We start from the raw sequence: 20,204 nt of genomic DNA, 5'->3' as shown, positions 1-20,204 counted from the left end.
ACTTACTCATATTTTACTATGCAGTGTCTGATAATGGTATTCTTAATGTTTATTCGCATAGTATCCTTATACATGTTTTGCTCTGCAGTTTCTGATTGTAGTATTCTTATTAATGTTTATTTGCATAATCTCCTGTGTCTGAAAACATATGGAAGAGAAGAGACAAGTAGACAAAGCACAGTTAGTGATACAGATTTTCTTGTGTCATAATATTGTTATCATCAGAATCAAGGGAAAGGAAGACTACAGTTTCACAGTATCCGAGTTTTGGGATCCTGGAATTTCACACTGAGTCTTGAATTGTGACTTTGTGCATTATTTCTTCAAGTTTTGCACTTTAGGCCACACATCCATGCCATTGGCATCATAGATAGCAAAATAAATGCATACTTGTAATGTACTATATACACATTTCCACGTTTAGCTCACATATCTTAAGATACAAATTCTTTATGTGGATAAACCACATAAACCTTTGTTTTTCACCTGTACATGTATTTATTCTTCCTTGGCAACTGAACAAAGGAAAATAGGATATATTAGTGTGCAAATGAGTCTAACCATGAGTCTAACCATCATGCTAGCTTGCATGTGAGAGAGGAGGAAAGGAAGGCTGGCAACGCACTCCCACATTGCAAAAAAAAAAACATACATCCGCCACTGCCGTGGTAGATGTGATGGCACTGCACTGCCGAATCATTCCAGATTTGACAACATAACACACACACACACAATTTTAGATGCAATGGCACTGCACTGCCACACCAGCAGATGTGAGGACAAAATACATACATGTGCGCACACAGTTTTAGATGAGATGGCGCTGCACCACCACACCACCAGGTATAAGGACAAAGCACACACACACACACACACACACACACACACACACACACACACACACACACACACACACACACACACACACACACACACACACATGTACACACACACAGTTATAGATGCAATGGTGCTACACTGCTGCACTGCCAGGTGCGAGGACAAAATACTCACACACACACACACACACACACACACACAGTTTTAAATGCAATGGTGCTGCACTCCTGCACCACCAAACCATGCTGGATTTGAGAACAAAACACACACTCATATACTTTTAGATGTGTTGGCACTGCATCACACTGGGTATGAGGAGAACGTACACACACTCACACAGTTTTAGATGCCGTGGCACAGCACCACAGCACCGCCAAATTATGCCATGAATGTGATAACAAAACACACACTCACACAGGTATAGACCATGTAGCTGGAATAAATAAGCAGTTTTACAGTGTTTTCAATACTTTGAGTTTCACAATCCTCTAGTTTAGCATTTTGCCTTTGGAAGAAAGCAATCGCAAAACTTGAGAGGGTACTGTAGTCATAATGTCAGAACAGCAGTCTGGTGACTGGAAGCTCTACCTATATAATGGCAATGACAAAATTAATTAGATGGTGCAAATATTCAATAGAGGTTATATGAATAAATAGAAAGATACAAGACATGGTGAAGGAAAAGATGAAGGAGAAAGGGATGATTATCGTAGTGTTCTGCCCAGTTGCATCTCTCTCTCTCTCTCTCTCTCTCTCTCTCTCTCTCTCTCTCTCTCTCTCTCTCTCTCTCTCTCTCTCTCTCTCTCTCTCTCTCTCTCTCTCTCTCTCTCTCTCTCTCTCTCTCTCTCTCTCTCTCTCTCTCTCTCTCTCTCTCTCTACTCTTGCTAGTAATATTCAAACTATAAGCATCTCATTAGCATACATCAAAATTTTTATCCAGAGAAAAAAAGACCATTGCAGCAACAGCATCAAGAGGAAAATACCACAGTTTCTGCTATTAAGGAATATTGTGGTTAAGTCTTGAACTATTTTCTTCATGTTCGGTGCATTGCAGGAGACTGCAAATTATTAGCACCGGATTTGGTCATAGGTGTAGTATGTTTCATCTTCAGTTGCATATATTAAACAGGTTGTTTCACAAGAAGAATATTTTAATATGATTGATATAGTACCATAACAACACTTTCAAAAGGCAAAATTATTTGAAAATTCCCCTACATTGTATGAGCATTGTATTTAACTAAAAAGGCTATAAAGGTCCACTAACGGATGACAGTGATGAAAAAGAGCAAATACTTATAACTACCCATCACATGCATAATGGGTAGCCTTGGCCCCTTTTCTCTCATGTGAGTGTTGAGTCAGCCTAGACTGTGGCTACATTAGCAGTGAGACTTGTTGGTTGACTCAGTCCCTACCATCCCTTGCTCACAAGGGCAGTAATGTCAGACAAGTGAAAGGAGCCTGAGTGGAGCTTGAAAAAAAAGTTGCAGTATAAAGGAAGCAATGGAAACCAACGCGCACACACACACACTTACACACACACACACACACACACACACACACACACACACACACATAGACACTATTTCTAAAAGCTTTTCAATTACTTTAGACAATAAATTGAAAACCTTTGTTTTTCACCTGTACATGTATTTATTCTTCCTTGACAACTGAACAAAGGAAAATAGGATATATTAGTGTGCAAATGAGTCTAACCATTTTTAAGATTAGTTACAACCTTAGTTTTTATGCAGCTGAGTCCATCATTAAATTTACCCAACTTCTCCCACTTCCTTCACTGAACAGGGGAGAGAATGGTGTCGCCCAGAATGAAGATGAGGAGAACAATGAAGGTGACAAGAAAAAATCCAGACTTCCAAAGAAAAGGTTTTTGTTCACAGATGAAATAAGGTAAGGAACTGCATGTGATGCAGAGTAAAAAAATATTGCCTATTTATTATTTAACTGTTTTGTAGAACAGCATTATCATAATGGGGAGGTTTGCATGATTACTTTGTTAAGCTTATAAGCAATAGATATAGGCTTACCATAGGAACTTTCTTGCCACTGCTTATTGTTACAAAATGCAAATTTATTTTTGTATTTTTCAGTCTGATTTTAATTTTTTTTATTTTGTTTTACTGTGTATGTCATGTTTTTATTTTGTGTATTCAATTGAGTGTATTAATTTGTTTATTCATTTATGTTTAATTTCTCCAATCTGCTATATTCATTTACACATAATTTCCTTTGATATTTGTATCCTTTCCTTTTGTCATTCTTAATAAAAGATGTAATAGTTATGAAATTTCATGTAATTGATTTGGTAGGAAGTTTTCTAGTATCACACTAAATAACCTACTTTCCTAGGCTATGCTCTGAACACTGCCTTTCATAGCATCCTGTAGAATGTTTCCAGTGTATTCTTCACACCTTAAGAAGTCATATTGCAGTTTCTCTCGTGATTGTATATGTACAGGCAGATTTGACATCACTTCCCACTTTTTATGCATTCTATTTCTTTCATCAATTTGTTGACACTTTATCATGTGTGCCCTAAATAGTCATGTAAATATTTTCTCAACAATGCGTGCACACACACACACACACACACACACACACACACACAGTGTGTGTGTGTGTGTGTGTGTGTGTGTGAGGAAATATAGTTTTCTTAAGAACATAGAGCAATCAGCCAGTGGAATTCATCGACTGATGAAATTGTGTGTGCAAGGAGCATTCATAGCTTTAAAGATGAATATGATAATGATAAATTAACTGTAAAAGTTGGGATGTTGTGAGATTGACTCATTTCTGTAAAAATATAGTTAGGTAAGAACAATTAGGTTAAGAACACAACAACAGACAACAGAAGGACATAAAAGATCATGGGGAAATATTACAGATGGCAATGGACAACGCACTGACACAGTGGGTCAAAGAAAACACAAGATTTCAAGGGACTGATGAATCATCAAGGCTGGACCTAGTATTTACTAAAGAGCCAGAAGTAACAGAACATGTGAAATGTAAAAACCCACTAGGAAAAGTGATCATGTAGTTATTGAGTTGCTATTAAATGAAATAGAAGTGGGGGAAAGAGAAGACCACCAGATTGAAAGATAAATTTACAGTATAGTGAATTTTACAAAAATGAAGTATTTTGAAGAAACATACTGGGGTGATTTTAATGAAGTGCATGGGGTAGAGGAGAATTGGATTTCTATTTAAGATTTATAATGAAGGAGCCAAGAGATATATTCCCAAAATGGGAAGGGGGAGATCACTAATAAAGTTTGGTTTAATAGGAAATGTGAAATAGTAATAGATAAAAGGGATGCAGCTTGAAATAAGTAGAGAAGAAGGACCAGACAAGACCTATGGGCTAAATACAAACAGGCAAGAAATGACTGTAAGAATACGATAAGAAGAACAAAGGAGCATTGAAAATAAAGCAGTAGATACTTATAAAGACCAGCTTAGGGTACTCTGCAGATAAGTTAACAGCAAGTTGAAAAGCATGGAAGGTATTAATAAACTTAGGGTGGAGGGCAAGAAGTAGGAAGATGAGGCAGTAATGGCAGAAGTTATGAACAATTCCTTTCAGACAGTGTTTACAAGAGAGAGTGAATTTAGAGGACATGAATGGGTGGAAGAACATGGAGATTCCCTGGAAGAAATGCAAGTTACAGTCCAAGAAATGAAAAAAATAACAATGGAGGGTCTTGATGTGAGAAAAACCTCAGGGACAAATGGCATGTTAGATTGGATCTTGAAGGAATGTAGCAAACAAATGGCTGAGAAGATACTATATATCATAATGAGCTCATTAGCTGAGGGTAAAATCCCCACAGACTGGAAGAGAGCAGACATTGTTCCAATTTATAAAGGGGGATGTCAGGAAGAACCATTGAATCATAGACCGGTGTCCCTGACAAGTGGTTGCTAAGAATTGTGAAAGAATAGGTTCAAAAAAGTGCCTAGAAGACAAGAACAGACTGACTGACAGGTAATTTGGTTTTAGAGAAAGAAGATCTTGCACGACAAATTTGATATGTTTCCACTTGAGTGTGATAGATATAATACAAGAAAGAGATGGCTGGGCAGATGGAATTTATCTGGATCTACAGAAAGCATTTGATAAGGTGCTACATAAGAGACTGCTATGGAAGATCAAAAACATTGGAGGTCTAAATGGAGTGACTTTGAAGTGGATGGAGGATTTTTTTAAGGACACAAATGAGAATGGTAATTAGAGATAGAAAGTCCTCGGGGTGGAAAGTGATTAGTGTAGTTCCACAAGAGTCAGTACTGGCTCCAGTAATGTTTGCATTATACACTCATACCTCGGTACAATGAACTAAAATGGGGGGAAGATTGGTCTGATGAAGCCAATTGTCCATACCAACACTAAGCGTTAGGTTACGTTAGCAGTGGCTAATGTCAACAATTACATTGCAAAAGATGGAATAAATACAGTACTGTACTATACTTTGAATCAAGCACACCATGCCATCTCATGGTATCCTTGGTAACTATGGTTGGTACCCAGGAGACTGGCAACAGTGACAAGGAAGACGAGATGCTGGTGACATTGTAAAAACTATCAGAGCTGCATAGCTGTATGGACACTGTACTACAATTTGTGGAACACACCAAGAATGGAGATATCAGTGTTCATTATGGAAATCTCAGAATTCTTCAAGAAACCATGATTAAAGAACAGTTTCAAAATGGCAAGTAATTAAAATTAGACTGCTTTTTTCAAACCAGTACAGACTCAGCAATCACTTGATACACCAGCAGTACCAGCCTGTCCAGCCTCACTGTCACCTAATAAACCACCAGCCTCTACTTCACATTGTTCACGTACTAGTGATACATCTGTACCATCAGCACAGCCTACAACCAGTAATACATCATTGGAGCTACAAAGTTGGCTGGTACTGCTGGTGCATCAGGTGATTGCAGAGTCTGTAGTGGTTTGAAAAAGCTGTCTAATTTTAATTGCTTGCTACTTAGAAATTAATTTTTAATTACAGCTTCTCAAAGAATTCTGAGATTACCATAATAAACACTGATATCTCTGTTCTTGGTGTGTTCCACAAATTGTAGCACAGTGCCCATACAGCTACATACCTCCAATAGTTATGGCAATGTCACCAGCATCTCGTTTTCCTCGTCACTGCTGCTACTCTCCTGGATACTGACAATGCTTACCATGGATACCATAAGACAGCATGGTTATAGAAAATTATGATATTTCAAACACAACACATAAAAAGGGCAAAAATCATGGAGCAATGAGCTACACATGTTGTTACACTGATGTAAACTATGTAATTGCCTGCAACAAGCAGTCAGTTCTCAAAGCAGCAGCTCATGTCTAGTGTTGCCACAACTCCATCCATAGCACATGGGACTTTCAAATTGAGTTACCTGCTCCAGATTTTGTCCACTGCTTCTGAAATTCGTTAAAGCGAGGTCCATAGTACCGAGGTATGAGTGTATAGTAATGACATGATGGAAGGAATGAACAGTTATGTGAGTTTGTTTACTGATGATGCCAAGTTACTTAAGGAAGGTGGGTAGGGAAGGGGATTGCTAAGCATTGCAGCAGGATTTGAACAGAATATGGGAATGGAGTCATACATGGGAAATGGAATTCAACATCAGAAAATGCAGTGTGATGAAATTTGGGAAGAGTAAAAAGAGAATATTAGGCAACTATAAAATGGGAAATGAAAAGATTAAGAAAATGACAGTGGAAAAGGACTTGGGAGTAACTGTATCTAATAATTTATCACCAGAGAAACACATAAATAGGATTATAGATGAAACTTACAACCTTGTGAGGAACACATAAGTAGCATTCAGGTATCTAGATGAGGAAATGATGAAGAGACTGATTGTAACTTTGATATACCCAAGGTTGGAATATGCAGCAATAGTTTGATTACCAAGTACAAAAATTAATATAAAAAATTGGAGAGGATTCAGAGGTCACCAACAAAGTTGGTTCCAAGTCTTCAAGAGAGATTTTAAAAGGTTGAATCTACAGATGTTGGAACAACGGAGGGAAAGAGGAGACCTGATTGCAGTGTATAGGCTGATGAATGGATTAAAAAAAGTGGACGTGTGGGATTTGATAACATGGGATGTTAGGATTCAAGAGGACATGGAAAGAAATTGAAAAAGGCCACCTATAGAAGGGGGTATTAAAAGGAAGAGCTTTCTTCAAAGAATAGTAGAAACATGGAATAGCTTGGAAAAAGATGTGGTTCATGCCAGGTCAATTCATGATTTCAAGGCGAAGTTGGATGATAGTAGATATAGAGACAAGACAGCATGAGCATAGCTCCCCATTCCGTATGCCACAACAAAGTAAATACACACACACACACACACACACACACACACACACACACACATAACATAGGTACCATAAAGAAATATAGTTTCCCACAGAGAAATACAGAAGTTTGGAACAAGATAAGTGAGGATGTAGTATTGGCAGCAAGTGTGCACAAGTTTAAGGAAATATTGGACAAATGTAGATATGGAGAAGGAACCACATGAGCATAGCTCAGGCCCTGTTAATTACAAGTAGGTAAATACACACACACACACACACACACACATCGAGTCGTCGTCGAGTAATCTAACAGCAATCCAAGCTCCAGCAGAGAAAGATTTTGCTTCACCATGGCCATCACTAGGAGCTTAGAATGTGTTCCCAGGTAGGAGTTGTGGTCAAGTAGACTTGTCCTATCTCCAGAAATAAAAAAATAAGGGAAATTTAAGTAATAATAGATGTAATAAAATGAGTAAAAGCTCCAGCAAGGCCGACGCCATAGGTGAGAGCGGAATGTTGCCAACGAGGTCATCATTCCCAGGATTTGAGGAAGGCAATGAACTACATGGAAAAATGCAAGGAAGGAAAGTGGTTTTAATGGAGGGGATGATCAGTGACCTCATTGAAAGAATGAAAAAAAAAAACATGACCTGGAAGAGGAAAACAAAGAATTGAAAACACTATGCGCCGATCTAAAAACTAAATCGAAAGAAAACAATGATATTGTTAAAAAAACAGGAAAATGAAATGATAGGGATGAAAAGTGAGCATCAAATCTGGAGGAAGGAAAAGAGGAAGAAAAAGTTAACTTTACAGAAATCATAGAAGTGCAAAAGAAAGAAAAGACAGATTTAAGTAAGGAAATTGGGAAAGTGATCAAGCAGAAGGAATTGATGGTAAGGGACACAGTGGACAAAAAGAAATGTATTGTTATATATGGATTAAAAGAGGAAACAGCCAGTAAGATACAAAAGGGAAAAAGAACAAAAAAAGGTAGCAGAGGATGTTGTAAGAAATATACAGAGAGAAGGTGAGGACTGGATAAGTAAAATTGAAGAAATACATAGACTGGGGAAGTATACAGAAGGAGGAGAGTGACCACTGAAAGTAAAATTTAGGGCACAAACAACAGCCATGGAAGTGATATCGTATACATGGAAACTGGACAAGATAGAGCAATACAGGAAAGTTTGGATAAAGAGGGACATGAATGAGGAGGAGAGACTCAAGGTAAATGATCTAATAAAAGAAGCAAAGGCAAAAAACAGGAACAGAACAGAGGAAGAGAAAAAAAGTTCTATTGGAAGGTAAAAGACGAGAGGCTCAGGAAGTGGTATCTGACAAAAAAAGAATAGAAAATGTAAATAACGTATAGAAAAATATAAAGTGGACAGTGGCATATACAAATATAAATGGTTCAATATCAACATTGCGAGAATTGAATAATTATATTAAGATAAAGCAGCCAGACATCTTGGGTATTACCGAAGGTAAACTAAATAAGACAACAGAAAATATAAGAATTGGTAATAGTAATTATAATGTGTGGATAAAACATAGAAATAATAAGAAAGGGGAGGAGTCATGTTACTTACAAAGAAGAGTATAACAGTGGAAGATGTCGAAATGGGAGAAGGAATGGCGGAAGTAATTAGAATTAAAACAAAAAGGAAGGGAGAAGGAAGAAGAGATTTTGCAGTGGCTTATGTACCCCAAAGAGGAATACATGGACACAAGAGGATTATAAATTATTATTAAGAAATACTAGTAACTGTTTGGAGAGAATATTGGCAGAGACTTATGCTTATGGATGACTTATGGATGACTGGCTTATGGATGACTTTAATTGCAAGGAGGTATGCTGGGAAGAGTGGACCACAGGCGGAGAAGAGTCATGGGGATATATGCTTCTAAATTTAATAATGACAAATACTGTGACCCAATGGATTGGAGAAAATACTACAAGATTTGAGGGTTATGAAGAGGCATCAAGGCTAGACTTGTTGTTTACAAAGGAAATGGACATCACTGAAGGAATAGATTATCAGTGCCCACTAGGTAAAAGTGACCATCTGTTAATTGAATTCAGTATAGGCAGTGGTCCAATAGAAAATAGGAATGAAATTTACAAGAGTGGGAGATATAATTAAAGGAAAGCAGATTTTATCAGGTTAAGGAAATATTTTGCAGGGACTAAATGGAAACAACTGTTCACGGTGAGTAATACCCAGTAAAAGTGGGATATATTCATGGAAATTCATAATGAATGGGTCAGTAGATATGTACCGAAGATCAAAGTAAAGGAAGTGAAAAAGAAAAAAGACAGGTTTAATACAAGATGTATAACAGCAAGAAAAGAAAAAGAAGCAGCATGGAGTAGATGGAGAAAAAAGGAGGAAGTGAGAATTGGGAAGAATTCAAGAATCCAAGAAACATATATATTAGAATCCTGAGAGATGAAGAAAGGAATTATGGGAGAGATATAGTTAACAAATGCAAAGATGAGCCGAAGTTATTCTTCAGATATGTGAATGGGAAGACGAAAAATAAGCAGACAATAGATAAATTAACGAAAGATGACGTTACGTATGAAGATACATAGTTACAAGTGGAATTAATGAACAAGTGCTTCCAGTCAGTATTCACCAAAGAAAGCAAATTTGCAGGAGAAAGAACATGACACAGAGACATTACAGAGAATGAGAGAGATACAGATGGACATAAGTGAAATTAAGAAAATTGTGAAAGAATTGGATGTAAGTAAGGCTCAATGACCGGATGGAGTGTCCAACTGGATACTTAAGGAATGTTGTGAACAACTGGCAGGAAGCATACACAATGCCATAGTATGTTCTTTTAAGGAAGGAAAAATCCCTCTAGACTGGAAGAGAGCCAATATTGTGCCCATTTTTAAAGGAGGTAATAAAGAAGGTCCATTGAATTACAGACCGGTGTCCCTAACAAGTGTGGTGGCAAAAATAGCGGAAAGAATAGTTAAAAACAGATGGATGGAATATTTAGAAGAAACACATACATTAACTGACAGACAATTTGGTTTCAGAAGTGGAAGATCTTGTGTCACGAATTTAGTGAGCTTTTATATAAATCAAGAGAGAGAGGGTTGGACAGACTGTGTTTATTTAGACCTAAAAAAAGCATTTAATAAGGTACCACACCAGAGACTACTATGAAAAATTCAAAATATAAGGGGTTTGCAAGGCAACACTGAATTGGATTACAGACTTCTTGAGGGACAGAGAAATGAGAACAGTAATAAAGGGAGAAAAATCAGAATAGTGTAGAGTTACAAGTGGAGTACCACAGGGAACATTCTTAGCCCACATAATGTTTCTGGTCTATGTCAACAATATGGTGGATGAGGTTGACAGTTATATAAGTCTGTTTGCAGATGATGGGAAATTATTGAAAAGAGTGGAAAACAATATGGATTGGGAAATCTTACAGAAAGATCTAAATAAGATATATAAATTGAGTAAGAGTGGAAAACAATATGGATTGGGAAATCTTACAGAAAGATCTAAACAAGATATATAAATTGAGTAAGAAATGGGAAATGGAATTCAGTGCAAAGAAATGCAAGTTGATGGAATTAGGAAAAAGCAAAAGAAGACTGACGAGTTCCTACACCATGGGAGAAGTGGAAATTAAGAAAACCAAAGAAGAAAAAGATTGGGGAATTACAATAAGTGATAATTTATCACCCGAAAAACATGTAAACAAAATAGATGGGGAAACCTATGAGTTACTTAGAAAGATGAAAGGGACATTTGCTTACATGGATGAAGAGATGATGAAAAAGTTGATGGAATATGTGATTCGACCAAAACTGGAATATGCCACAATTGTTTGGTCACCCCATAATAAGAAGGAAATAAGGAAAATAGAAAGGATCCAAAGAGCTGCAACCAAATTGGTACCAAGTTTGAGAGATTTAACCTATGGAGAAAGATTAAGGAGATTGAAGTTTCCATCATTACAAGAGAGAAGAGAAAGAGGGGACCTGATTGCTATATACAGAGCTTTAAAGGATAAGGATCAAGTCGACAAAGAAGACTTATTTTGTGTGGGACTCAAGAGATACAAGAGGACATGGAGTGAAATTGAGGAAAACAAAAAGTAGAAGAGATATCAAGAAATATGGTTTCCCAAATAGAAGCATAGAAATATGGAACAACTTAGATGAAACAGTGGTACAAGCAACAAATATTCATGAATTTAAAGTTAAGCTGGATGCTTATAGATATGGAGACAGGACAGCACGAGCATAGCTCTTTTCCTGTAAAACACAACTAGGTAAATACACACACACACACACACACACACACACACACACACACACACACACACACACACACACCAAATACCTAGAATGGTAATAGAGGCAAAAAGTGTATATCACCCACAGAATAATTGGACAACTATAGATGCAGAGGCATGAACATATGAGTGTAGCTTAGGCCCTGTATACTATTTCCAGGTAGATACACTTGGGTAAACAAATGCATATACTACTGATATTGTTATTTCAGGAAACTCTTGAATGATGTTGTACAAGTGAGAGTCACCTTCTGGCAAATGATAAGGAAACGTTCAGAGACACCAGAGGAATACATACGCTTATTTCTGGACACTGAAGTTCGTCCCATCTGGCCCAAGGGCTGGATAACTGCCCGCATCCTGTATAAAGAGAGCCATGAAGCTCACTCTGTAATTACGTGAGTATCCAATGAGCTTTTATTTTTAGTTGTGACTGTGTAAAGATATTAGTAATATTTTCATGATGAATACATGAAAAGATATAAATGATTAAATTAAAAATTTAGTGATAATCATTGGATGAGATGAAATTGAACCATATATCCTTTCTACATAAATGTCATAGTTTGTATATTTTTTTTTAAGAATGTTTCACAGGTGAGACCAGAGTATGAGTTATGTGATAGTTTATAGGCTCTTGAAAGCTTGAGAAAATGTGAGAAGCTGCAAAAAGCCATCAGGCCTATATGTAGGAGTCCTTGTATAAAGCATACATATCTATTTTCACCTATTATCCTCATCCTTTGTTTTCTGAGGTGATTTAAATGAACTTTCTGTGAAGAAAGGAAGACTACAGTATTCATTGCACTCACATATATTTGTGAGACCAATTAGCCTGGATGATTCACCTTATAGCCAGCCCTGAGACATGGGGTATAAAGTGCACATTTCCATTTTTCTACATGTCACAGGAGGTGACTAGATGAGGCAGGAAGAGCAAGAGAACTGGAATTCCCCAAAATATATTTTTGTCTATGATGAAGCAAAGTGTAGATGGGTAAGAGATGTTTAATTCTCCTTGAATCCTAATGGTTAGTTGATGTGTCATGACACTTCAGTCAAGACTGATTAAATATCTTTTGGGCCTTTAAGATCACATGACCTCACTGGTAACATTTTGGATTTGCATGTGTACCATTGAGTGTCCTGTTAGGATTTCAATTTCTGGTAACAGCCTCTACATGGTCAGTTTATTCCATCTTCAGATAAGCTTTGTATTTCCATGAAGCTCAAAAAGGAGCATGACAAATTAGTGTGCATAGATCTGGTAGGATTAAGGTTAAGATAGAGGAAATTGAAAGAATATTTGTGCAAAGGAAGTTTGATGTATTAGTTATAAATCAAACAGGGAAGAAAGGGAAAGAGGGATCTGAGTTAGAAAGAGGTCATATGTCAGGAAAGAAAGAATGAGAGGAGTGTTGTTGGTAAACTCAAATGTGGAGGAGAGTGTAATTGAAAAGTGGAGATTTCATTTGGTAGATGAAAACTAAATTATTAAGGCATTAGATTGGATATATTTATTTGAATTATGAATGTTTAGTTTTAACATATGCCAGGTAGGACACTGAGTATGGGTGTTTAGATTATTAAATTTTGCAGGGATAAGAGCTGCAGCCGGTCTGTGCCTACAAAGAAAACAGTTTCTTTAGGTGGAGGCACTGTTACAAGCAACACTCCACAACCACCTAAACCCTCACTCAGTGCCACTGTCATTCCTAAGATTTCCCCAACCACGCCCACTGCTTCCACCCCGACCACTAAACCCAAAGGAGAACCAGTCAAGAGAAAAAGCATATCTGGGGATCATAGGGAAGCTGTGGCCAATCCAGGGAAACAGCAGCCAGAGGAGAAGGTGGCTGTCTCAAGTGGAGTCCTAAGCATCAGGTCTGTGGAAAAAATCAATGAGGGTGCTCCCAGGAAGCCTGGTGAGGAAGGAGAGCAAGCATCAGAAAAGCAAGAGAGGCTGGGTGGTGAGGAAAGTACAGGAAAGGACAAACCACAGTCAGAGAAGAAGGCACCAACAGCAGCCTCATCTGCAGTCAGCATTATTGACCTCTCTAGTGATGAAGAGAAGACATTAATTAACAAAGCATCATTACTCTCAGGCACAGAATCCATCCCTGTTGTCATTGCTGCTAAAAGTAATAAAGACAGTGATGAGGTCTTCTTAATGCCTAGTCAAGGAACAGTGGCATCTAATGCAACAAAAGAAGATGCACCTCCCCTTGAATCAAAGAAAGAAGACAATTTGGAGGAAGAAATGAACCTTGTCATGAACGAAATATTGCAAATTTCCAAGCAGAAGTCTGCTGATGATTCCATGGATAAAGTAACCAAAGACAACAGCAAAGATATTCCATCATCATCATCACATACAACATCATCAAATTTAGGTAGCATAAAGCAACACCATCAACACCACCATAGCTCACCTCATTCACAAGAAACATACCTTCACCACCATCATCATCATCAACACTCTCATCACCCAAAGCAGGACCCTCACTCTTCTACCACCTCATCAAAACAGGAGCATTCATCAGTGTCTCCTGGGAAACAGTCATCATTAGGCACATCATCAAAGCATCACCACTCTCATCATCTTACACAAGAGTCTCATTCCCCTAGCATCTCATCAAAACAAGAACAGTCATCAGTGTCTCCCGGGAAGCAATCGTCATCAGCTTCACCAGTAAAACAGTCTACAAAAGTACCCTTAATTTCTCCTGTGAAGGACCAGAGCTTATCCACTCCTGCACTGCAGCACAGTACTCAACAGCAGCAGCATGGTCAATCTGAAGTGACACACATTCATTCACATGAACGTCACTCTTCAAAGAGTTCCATAGCTGATCACTCTAAACACACCTTGACAAGCCAAGAGAAGCATTCATCTGAACATAATTCACTGTTGTCTTCTCATAAACAATCTTCTCAACGGCAGACTTATGGTGATCCTCACCACAAACCGTCTCCAAAACTTCATTCCTCCAAGCAGGAAAGACAGAGCCACAGTAGCCATTCCTTGTCCCTTGGTGAGCCCAAGTCACCTGTACAAAGCCAGCTCCAGCACCCACTCTCATCCTTACCGCATCACAGCCCCTCACAACACACTACAAAACAGTCACAGCAGCATTCTTTGCAGCAGTCACAACATTCACAAAGACAACAGCAGCAGCAACAGCAACAACCTCTGAACCTTCAACAGCCCAAGCAACAACAGCAGCAGCATGCTCTGAATCTTCAGCAACCTAAGGTCCAACATCCGCCTCCAAGTTACCATCATAGCAGTAGTACTTCACAGTACTCCTTGTCTCAGCCTCATAGCACTTCTCCTGAGCCTTCTAGACAAAAGAAACAGCAGTCTCATTACTCCCAGGCCCAGCATCAGTCCCAATCAAACTCTAAGCCTAGTAATACCTCCTGGGGCTCTTCATCTGATGTGACAATGATCTCCAAGACGTCCCCTACCAGTACAAGCAAAACCCACTCCACTTGGGCCTCCAGCCATGATGTCTCACCTTCCAGGCAGAGGCAGAGTGATGCTGCTATTGGTGAGTGTTGTCATTTCTTTAGTTTGCCTAATGTTGTCATGTTATCAAATTTTCAGGTCTGAATACCATGCTGCAAATATATTTTGTTTCATTGTTTATGAATTTGGGATTTAGGATAGTTCTCGTATATGTGAATAATACTGTTGGAAATTTTCTCATATTACCATTTACTGTTGAATGAATCATTTATTATATTCTGTTTTCTTCTTGAAACATGTGAATTTAATAATCATGGATCAATTGTTTTGTTATGTTCAATTCTGTAACTGCAGCAGGCCTGGAATTATTTTCTGTTTTATCAGTTTAAACTCAGCATGTTGTTCAAAGAAAACTGATCAGTTTGAGTTAAGTTTAGTTAGCTATTAAGAAATATTTTATCTAATTCAATTTGCATATCCTCAAAATTGCAAATCCAGGATGTTTCAGTTAAGGTGCTGTCTATTTCTAACATAGCTCACTGATACTTTTTCTTGAACACACATGGCAATTTTTTGTTTATATTGTTTGTGTTACCATTGTTTCAAGCCAAGCACTAAACTTGTACCAAAAATTAAGAACAAAAACATTCATGAAAAGGGAACAAGGTGAGATATGATTAAGTAACACAAATATTAATGAATTACAAAATTTTGTGAACATGGCATCTAGTTGTACTGAGCATTGAAACAGTTATTAAGGAAAAGTAACTGTAACATGTGCCTAAAATATCTTGAGAAAGCTAAATTTATTGTCTAATGTTTTCTAGTAAAGTTTAATCTGTTCAATAAAGAGATATAACAATTAGATAAATGGGAACAGTGCCAAGGTTACAAGAAATAATGTGATTCTATTCAGAACAACACATGGGTCCCACAGTCAGAAGAATGTCACTAACATGTTAGATATATTCAGAGTCGATGAATTCTGAGGCAGTTGTAACTTTATGGGATATTGTAATAACTGCATAGGATCCTTCCCTCTTTGGTTTAGTTTTTAATTCCAGAAAAACTACATTGAAGTACATCTGAACAAACATAAATTTAGACATATGCATTGAAATTTATATTTATGAACATGAATGTGTATTCATTGGAGATTTGGTATTTGTGTTTCACCTGACTGTTCAAGCACATTTGCTGCACATATTCAAATCACTTTGTTTAGTTTGTTCTTGTTCACAAGACAGTATCTGACAACACTCTTGGATAGACAATCTCTCCTTGCCTGTTTCACTAATATAAGATGCAGTGCCCACAATGTTTCATTGCAAATTAATGAAGAAGGTAATGGTCATGCATTCATAACTGGAGTTATTAGCTTCTTTCATGAGTATATGTCATCTGATGTTTGCAGTGTCAGCACCAAGATCTGTTTCATACTTGTGACCACATTGTATTTTGGATCTCAAATTTAAGCAGAGATAAAGCATCAAAATTTGCACATCTCAAGAAGAGCAGGTCACTTTGAAAGATGATGAGAGGTCATGAAAGCCTTCTATGAATATATCTTGCAAAAATATAAAAAAATAAGTGATTTGTGTGTGAGGATTGTCTAATCACTATCAAGAAAATTGCTGATGTCATCAATAAATTATTTGAAGACTTCATACAATTCTCACATTCAATATCAACATCAGCAATATCACAGCCAAGCTCAGTTCTAAGCTCATGGCAGAAATACAATGGAAAGATTTCTGTCAGCATGTCCTAGATGACCCAACCTTTGTTTCTGTATTACCGGCCCAGCAACAACAGGGCAACCTCTCCCAGGAATTGATTACACCAGGGAAACCTCAGTCATTCTCTTAATTTTTTCAAATAAATGTTCATTACCAGAAGTAAATAACTGACAATGCCAGACCATCACTAAGGCGACTAGCTTAAGGAAAAAAAAATTGTTAAAGAAAAATTCAATTCACAGTGTTCCTGAAAAGAAATGGAAATAGAAATATCAAGAGATGGCCAATTTAGTTTCTGAATTGTCTCAAAACTACTCTTGAAATAATTCAAGTTATTGACTAGAGCAAAAGCAGAAACAGGAAGAGAGTGCCAGCACCAGCAAAAAGAATGAAAGAGTTAACTCTTACATAAATACATATTAGGGATGAGAGTAAGTAGCAATTTTACTGGAGTGGGAGGCATGCAGATAGCAAGCTTAGAAGAGTAGTAATCATGGAAAGAACATTGGAAGATGGTAAAATAAGCATCATTGTGGTGGTGAGTGAATCAAGACAGTCAATTTGGAGGAATTGATGAAATACTTTTAATTACACCTTGTTTAGAAGGGCTGCATCAGTTGAACCTCCCCACATTTGGGAGCATTAGGCTACTTCATGAATAGATGGTAAGACACCTGAATAGAGTAACCAACTGGGAGAAGGAAAATTATTGGTGGAGGAATCTTTGAGCACTTAACTTCTAAAGATGTTTTAGCAAGAGAAGAGGTATAAAATTTCAAGTTTAAATTTCTAGTGAAGGATAGTTCAAGTATGTTTGGTGTAGAGGAGAGGAATAGTTGAGTGATACTGAATAAGAGAAATAGTTGCCTGGAAGGATATGTCGTATGGATAGATGGAAGAATTGAGTTTTTGAGGCATTGACCAACACAAAGTTTGCCCTCTCTGATTCTGAAATAATAGAGATCAGAGGTTAGATGTTTTGTGGCTCCTCCATGTGAATTTTCTCATTCCTGCTGAGGTGGACATGTGGCAAAAGACATTGAGAACTGCAGGGTAGAGCCATTTTCGTCACAATTGATAGGACAAAAAAGTTAACTGTGGAGATAATTTATGAATAACAGGAATGGGATGTGTGATATGATAGCCCTGTGGAGCACCATTATTAATAGATTTAGGACAAGACCAGAAGCCATCTTACCACTGTAGTAATGGGATGGCCAGAAAGAAAACTTCAGATAAAGGTGCAGAGAAAGATGGATAGAAACTATATAGGGGAAACTTGGAAATCAAGGATTAATACTCGTACCAGACTTATCAAAACCTTTTGATATGTGTAAGGCAGTTACAAAAGTTTAACCTAGCAAGAAGCAAGCACTGAAGTATAGTTAGGGAGAACAAGTGGAGAGACTTTGTCCAGGCCATAAGCCTGCTGAGATCACCACAATACTGCCTGCCACACATTTGAATTGCAATTATTCCCATATTAAGGCAAAAAACAACCTTTGTAGATAAAGTACTTTCGACTTGGAATAACTTGAAGTACCAAGCCCCATAGTATGTAGCTGAACTCATGGGGCAGTCCATATATCTGTATTTGAAAGTGTGTGTGTGTGTGTGTGTGTGTGTGTGTGTGTGTGTGTGTGTGTGTGTGTGTGTGTGTGTGTGTACAGTAGGATACCTAACAATGCACAGTTATTATAACATACAACTGCAATAATGCACTGAAATTTTTAAAAATACTTAAGTGGAATAACAAACCAAAACTGGCAAACTGAACTCGCCACTCACGCAAACACTGGAATTTTAATAAAAATTTAATCAGAATAACGAACTTAAACTAGCAAGACAAACTTGCCATTTGTGTAAGCACTGATATTTTAATAAAAATTCAATTGGAATAATAACATATCACGCAGGGAAGCCACAGAACGCCTGACTTCTGATCTTTCTAAAATTTCTGATTGGGGCAGAGCAAACTTGGTATTGTTCAATGCCTCAAAAACTTAACTCCTCCATCTATCAACTCAACACAACCTTCCAGACAACTATCCCCTCTTCTTCAATGACACTCAACTGTCCCCCTCTTCTACACTGAACATCCTCGGTCTGTCCTTTACCTATAATCTGAACTGGAAACTTCACATCTCATCTCTAGCTGAAACAGCTTCTATGAAGTTAGGTGTTCTGAGACGTCTCCTCCAGTTTTTCTCACCCCCCCAGCTGCTAACTCTGTACAAGGGCCTTATCCGTCCATGTATGGAGTATGCTTCACATGTCTGGGGGGGTTCCACTCATACTGCTCTTCTAGACAGGGTGGAATCAAAAGCTTTTCGTCTCATCAACTCCTCTCCTCTAACTGACTGTCTTCAGCCTCTCTCTCACCGCCGCAATGTTGCATATCTAGCTGTCTTCTACCGCTATTTTCATGCTAACTGCTCTTCTGATCTTGCTAACTGCATGCCTCCCCTCCTTCCACGGTCTCGCTGCACAAGACTTTCTTCTTTCTGTCACCCCTATTCTGTCCACCTCTCTAACGCAAGAGTTAACCAGTATTCTCAATCATTCATCCCTTTCTCTGGTAAACTCTGGAACTCCCTGCCTGCTTTTGTATTTCCACCTTCCTATGACTTGAATTCCTTCAAGAGGGAGGTTTCAAGACACTTATCCACCAATTTTTGACCACTGCTTTGACCCTTTTATGGGACTGGCATTTCAGTGGGGATTTTTTTTTTATTAGATTTTTGTTGCCCTTGGCCAGTATCCTTCCTACATAAAAAAAATAAAAATAAATAAATAAAACTCACAAAATTAACTCACCAGCTGTGTGAGCCACTACTCATCTTTCCACCACCTGTCCCTTCCTCCATTTTTTCTTTCCCCTCCCTTCTTTGGTCTTGTCTTCAACCTCCCTCCAGTCACCTCCCCTCCTCCTTATCTGTCAGAGATAAGGGACAAGGGAGGTGAAACCTCTCTCTCTCTCTCTCTCTCTCTCTCTCTCTCTCTCTCTCTCTCTCTCTCTCTCTCTCTCTCTCTCTCTCTCTCTCTCTCTCTCTCGTGTCATTCATTGTGTCATTTTTGCTTCATTCTTTCTCACTCTCACTCTCTTATACATAATTCCATTTTTGTTCTCAGTCAGTCTCATTCTATTTAACAATCCTTAGGATTGTTCTTACTTTCACTGGGAGAGAGAGAGAGAGAGAGAGAGAGAGAGAGAGAGAGAGAGAGAGAGAGAGAGAGAGAGAGAGAGAGAGAGATGGATGGATGGATGGATGAAAGGAGGGAGGAGGGCAGGAAAGAGAGAGAGAGAGAGAGAGATCTGACTTAGGCGGAATATACTGTATGTATACACATGACGCTGACAGTAGGTAAATGCGACCCATACTTATCAAAGCAGCACGAAACTTAGGATGGTAAGAATTTAGGATTAGGTGAAAAATTCAGGAGGGTACTGTATATA

The 20,204-nt window shown here is 38.0% G+C and overlaps 1 protein-coding gene across 6 annotated transcripts in view; it reads left to right on the top strand.

Moving 5' to 3' along the window:
* LOC135110208 (ubinuclein-1-like) overlaps nucleotides 1–20,204 on the top strand; it is a 74,893-nt gene that overhangs the window by 30,278 nt on the left and 24,411 nt on the right. For all 6 annotated transcript variants that reach the window (XM_064022294.1, XM_064022304.1, XM_064022287.1 and 3 more), the window contains 3 exons: nucleotides 2,650–2,754; nucleotides 11,749–11,934; nucleotides 13,136–15,090. In XM_064022294.1, coding sequence (XP_063878364.1) covers nucleotides 2,650–2,754; nucleotides 11,749–11,934; nucleotides 13,136–15,090 — 2,246 coding nt within the window. The remainder of the gene's footprint in view (nucleotides 1–2,649; nucleotides 2,755–11,748; nucleotides 11,935–13,135; nucleotides 15,091–20,204) is intronic.

This window comes from Scylla paramamosain, chromosome 2 (assembly GCF_035594125.1).
Source record: "Scylla paramamosain isolate STU-SP2022 chromosome 2, ASM3559412v1, whole genome shotgun sequence".
Classification (NCBI taxonomy): domain Eukaryota; kingdom Metazoa; phylum Arthropoda; class Malacostraca; order Decapoda; family Portunidae; genus Scylla; species Scylla paramamosain.
Note: the sequence above shows the minus strand (reverse complement) of the source record. Positions and strands in the feature narration are given on the sequence as shown.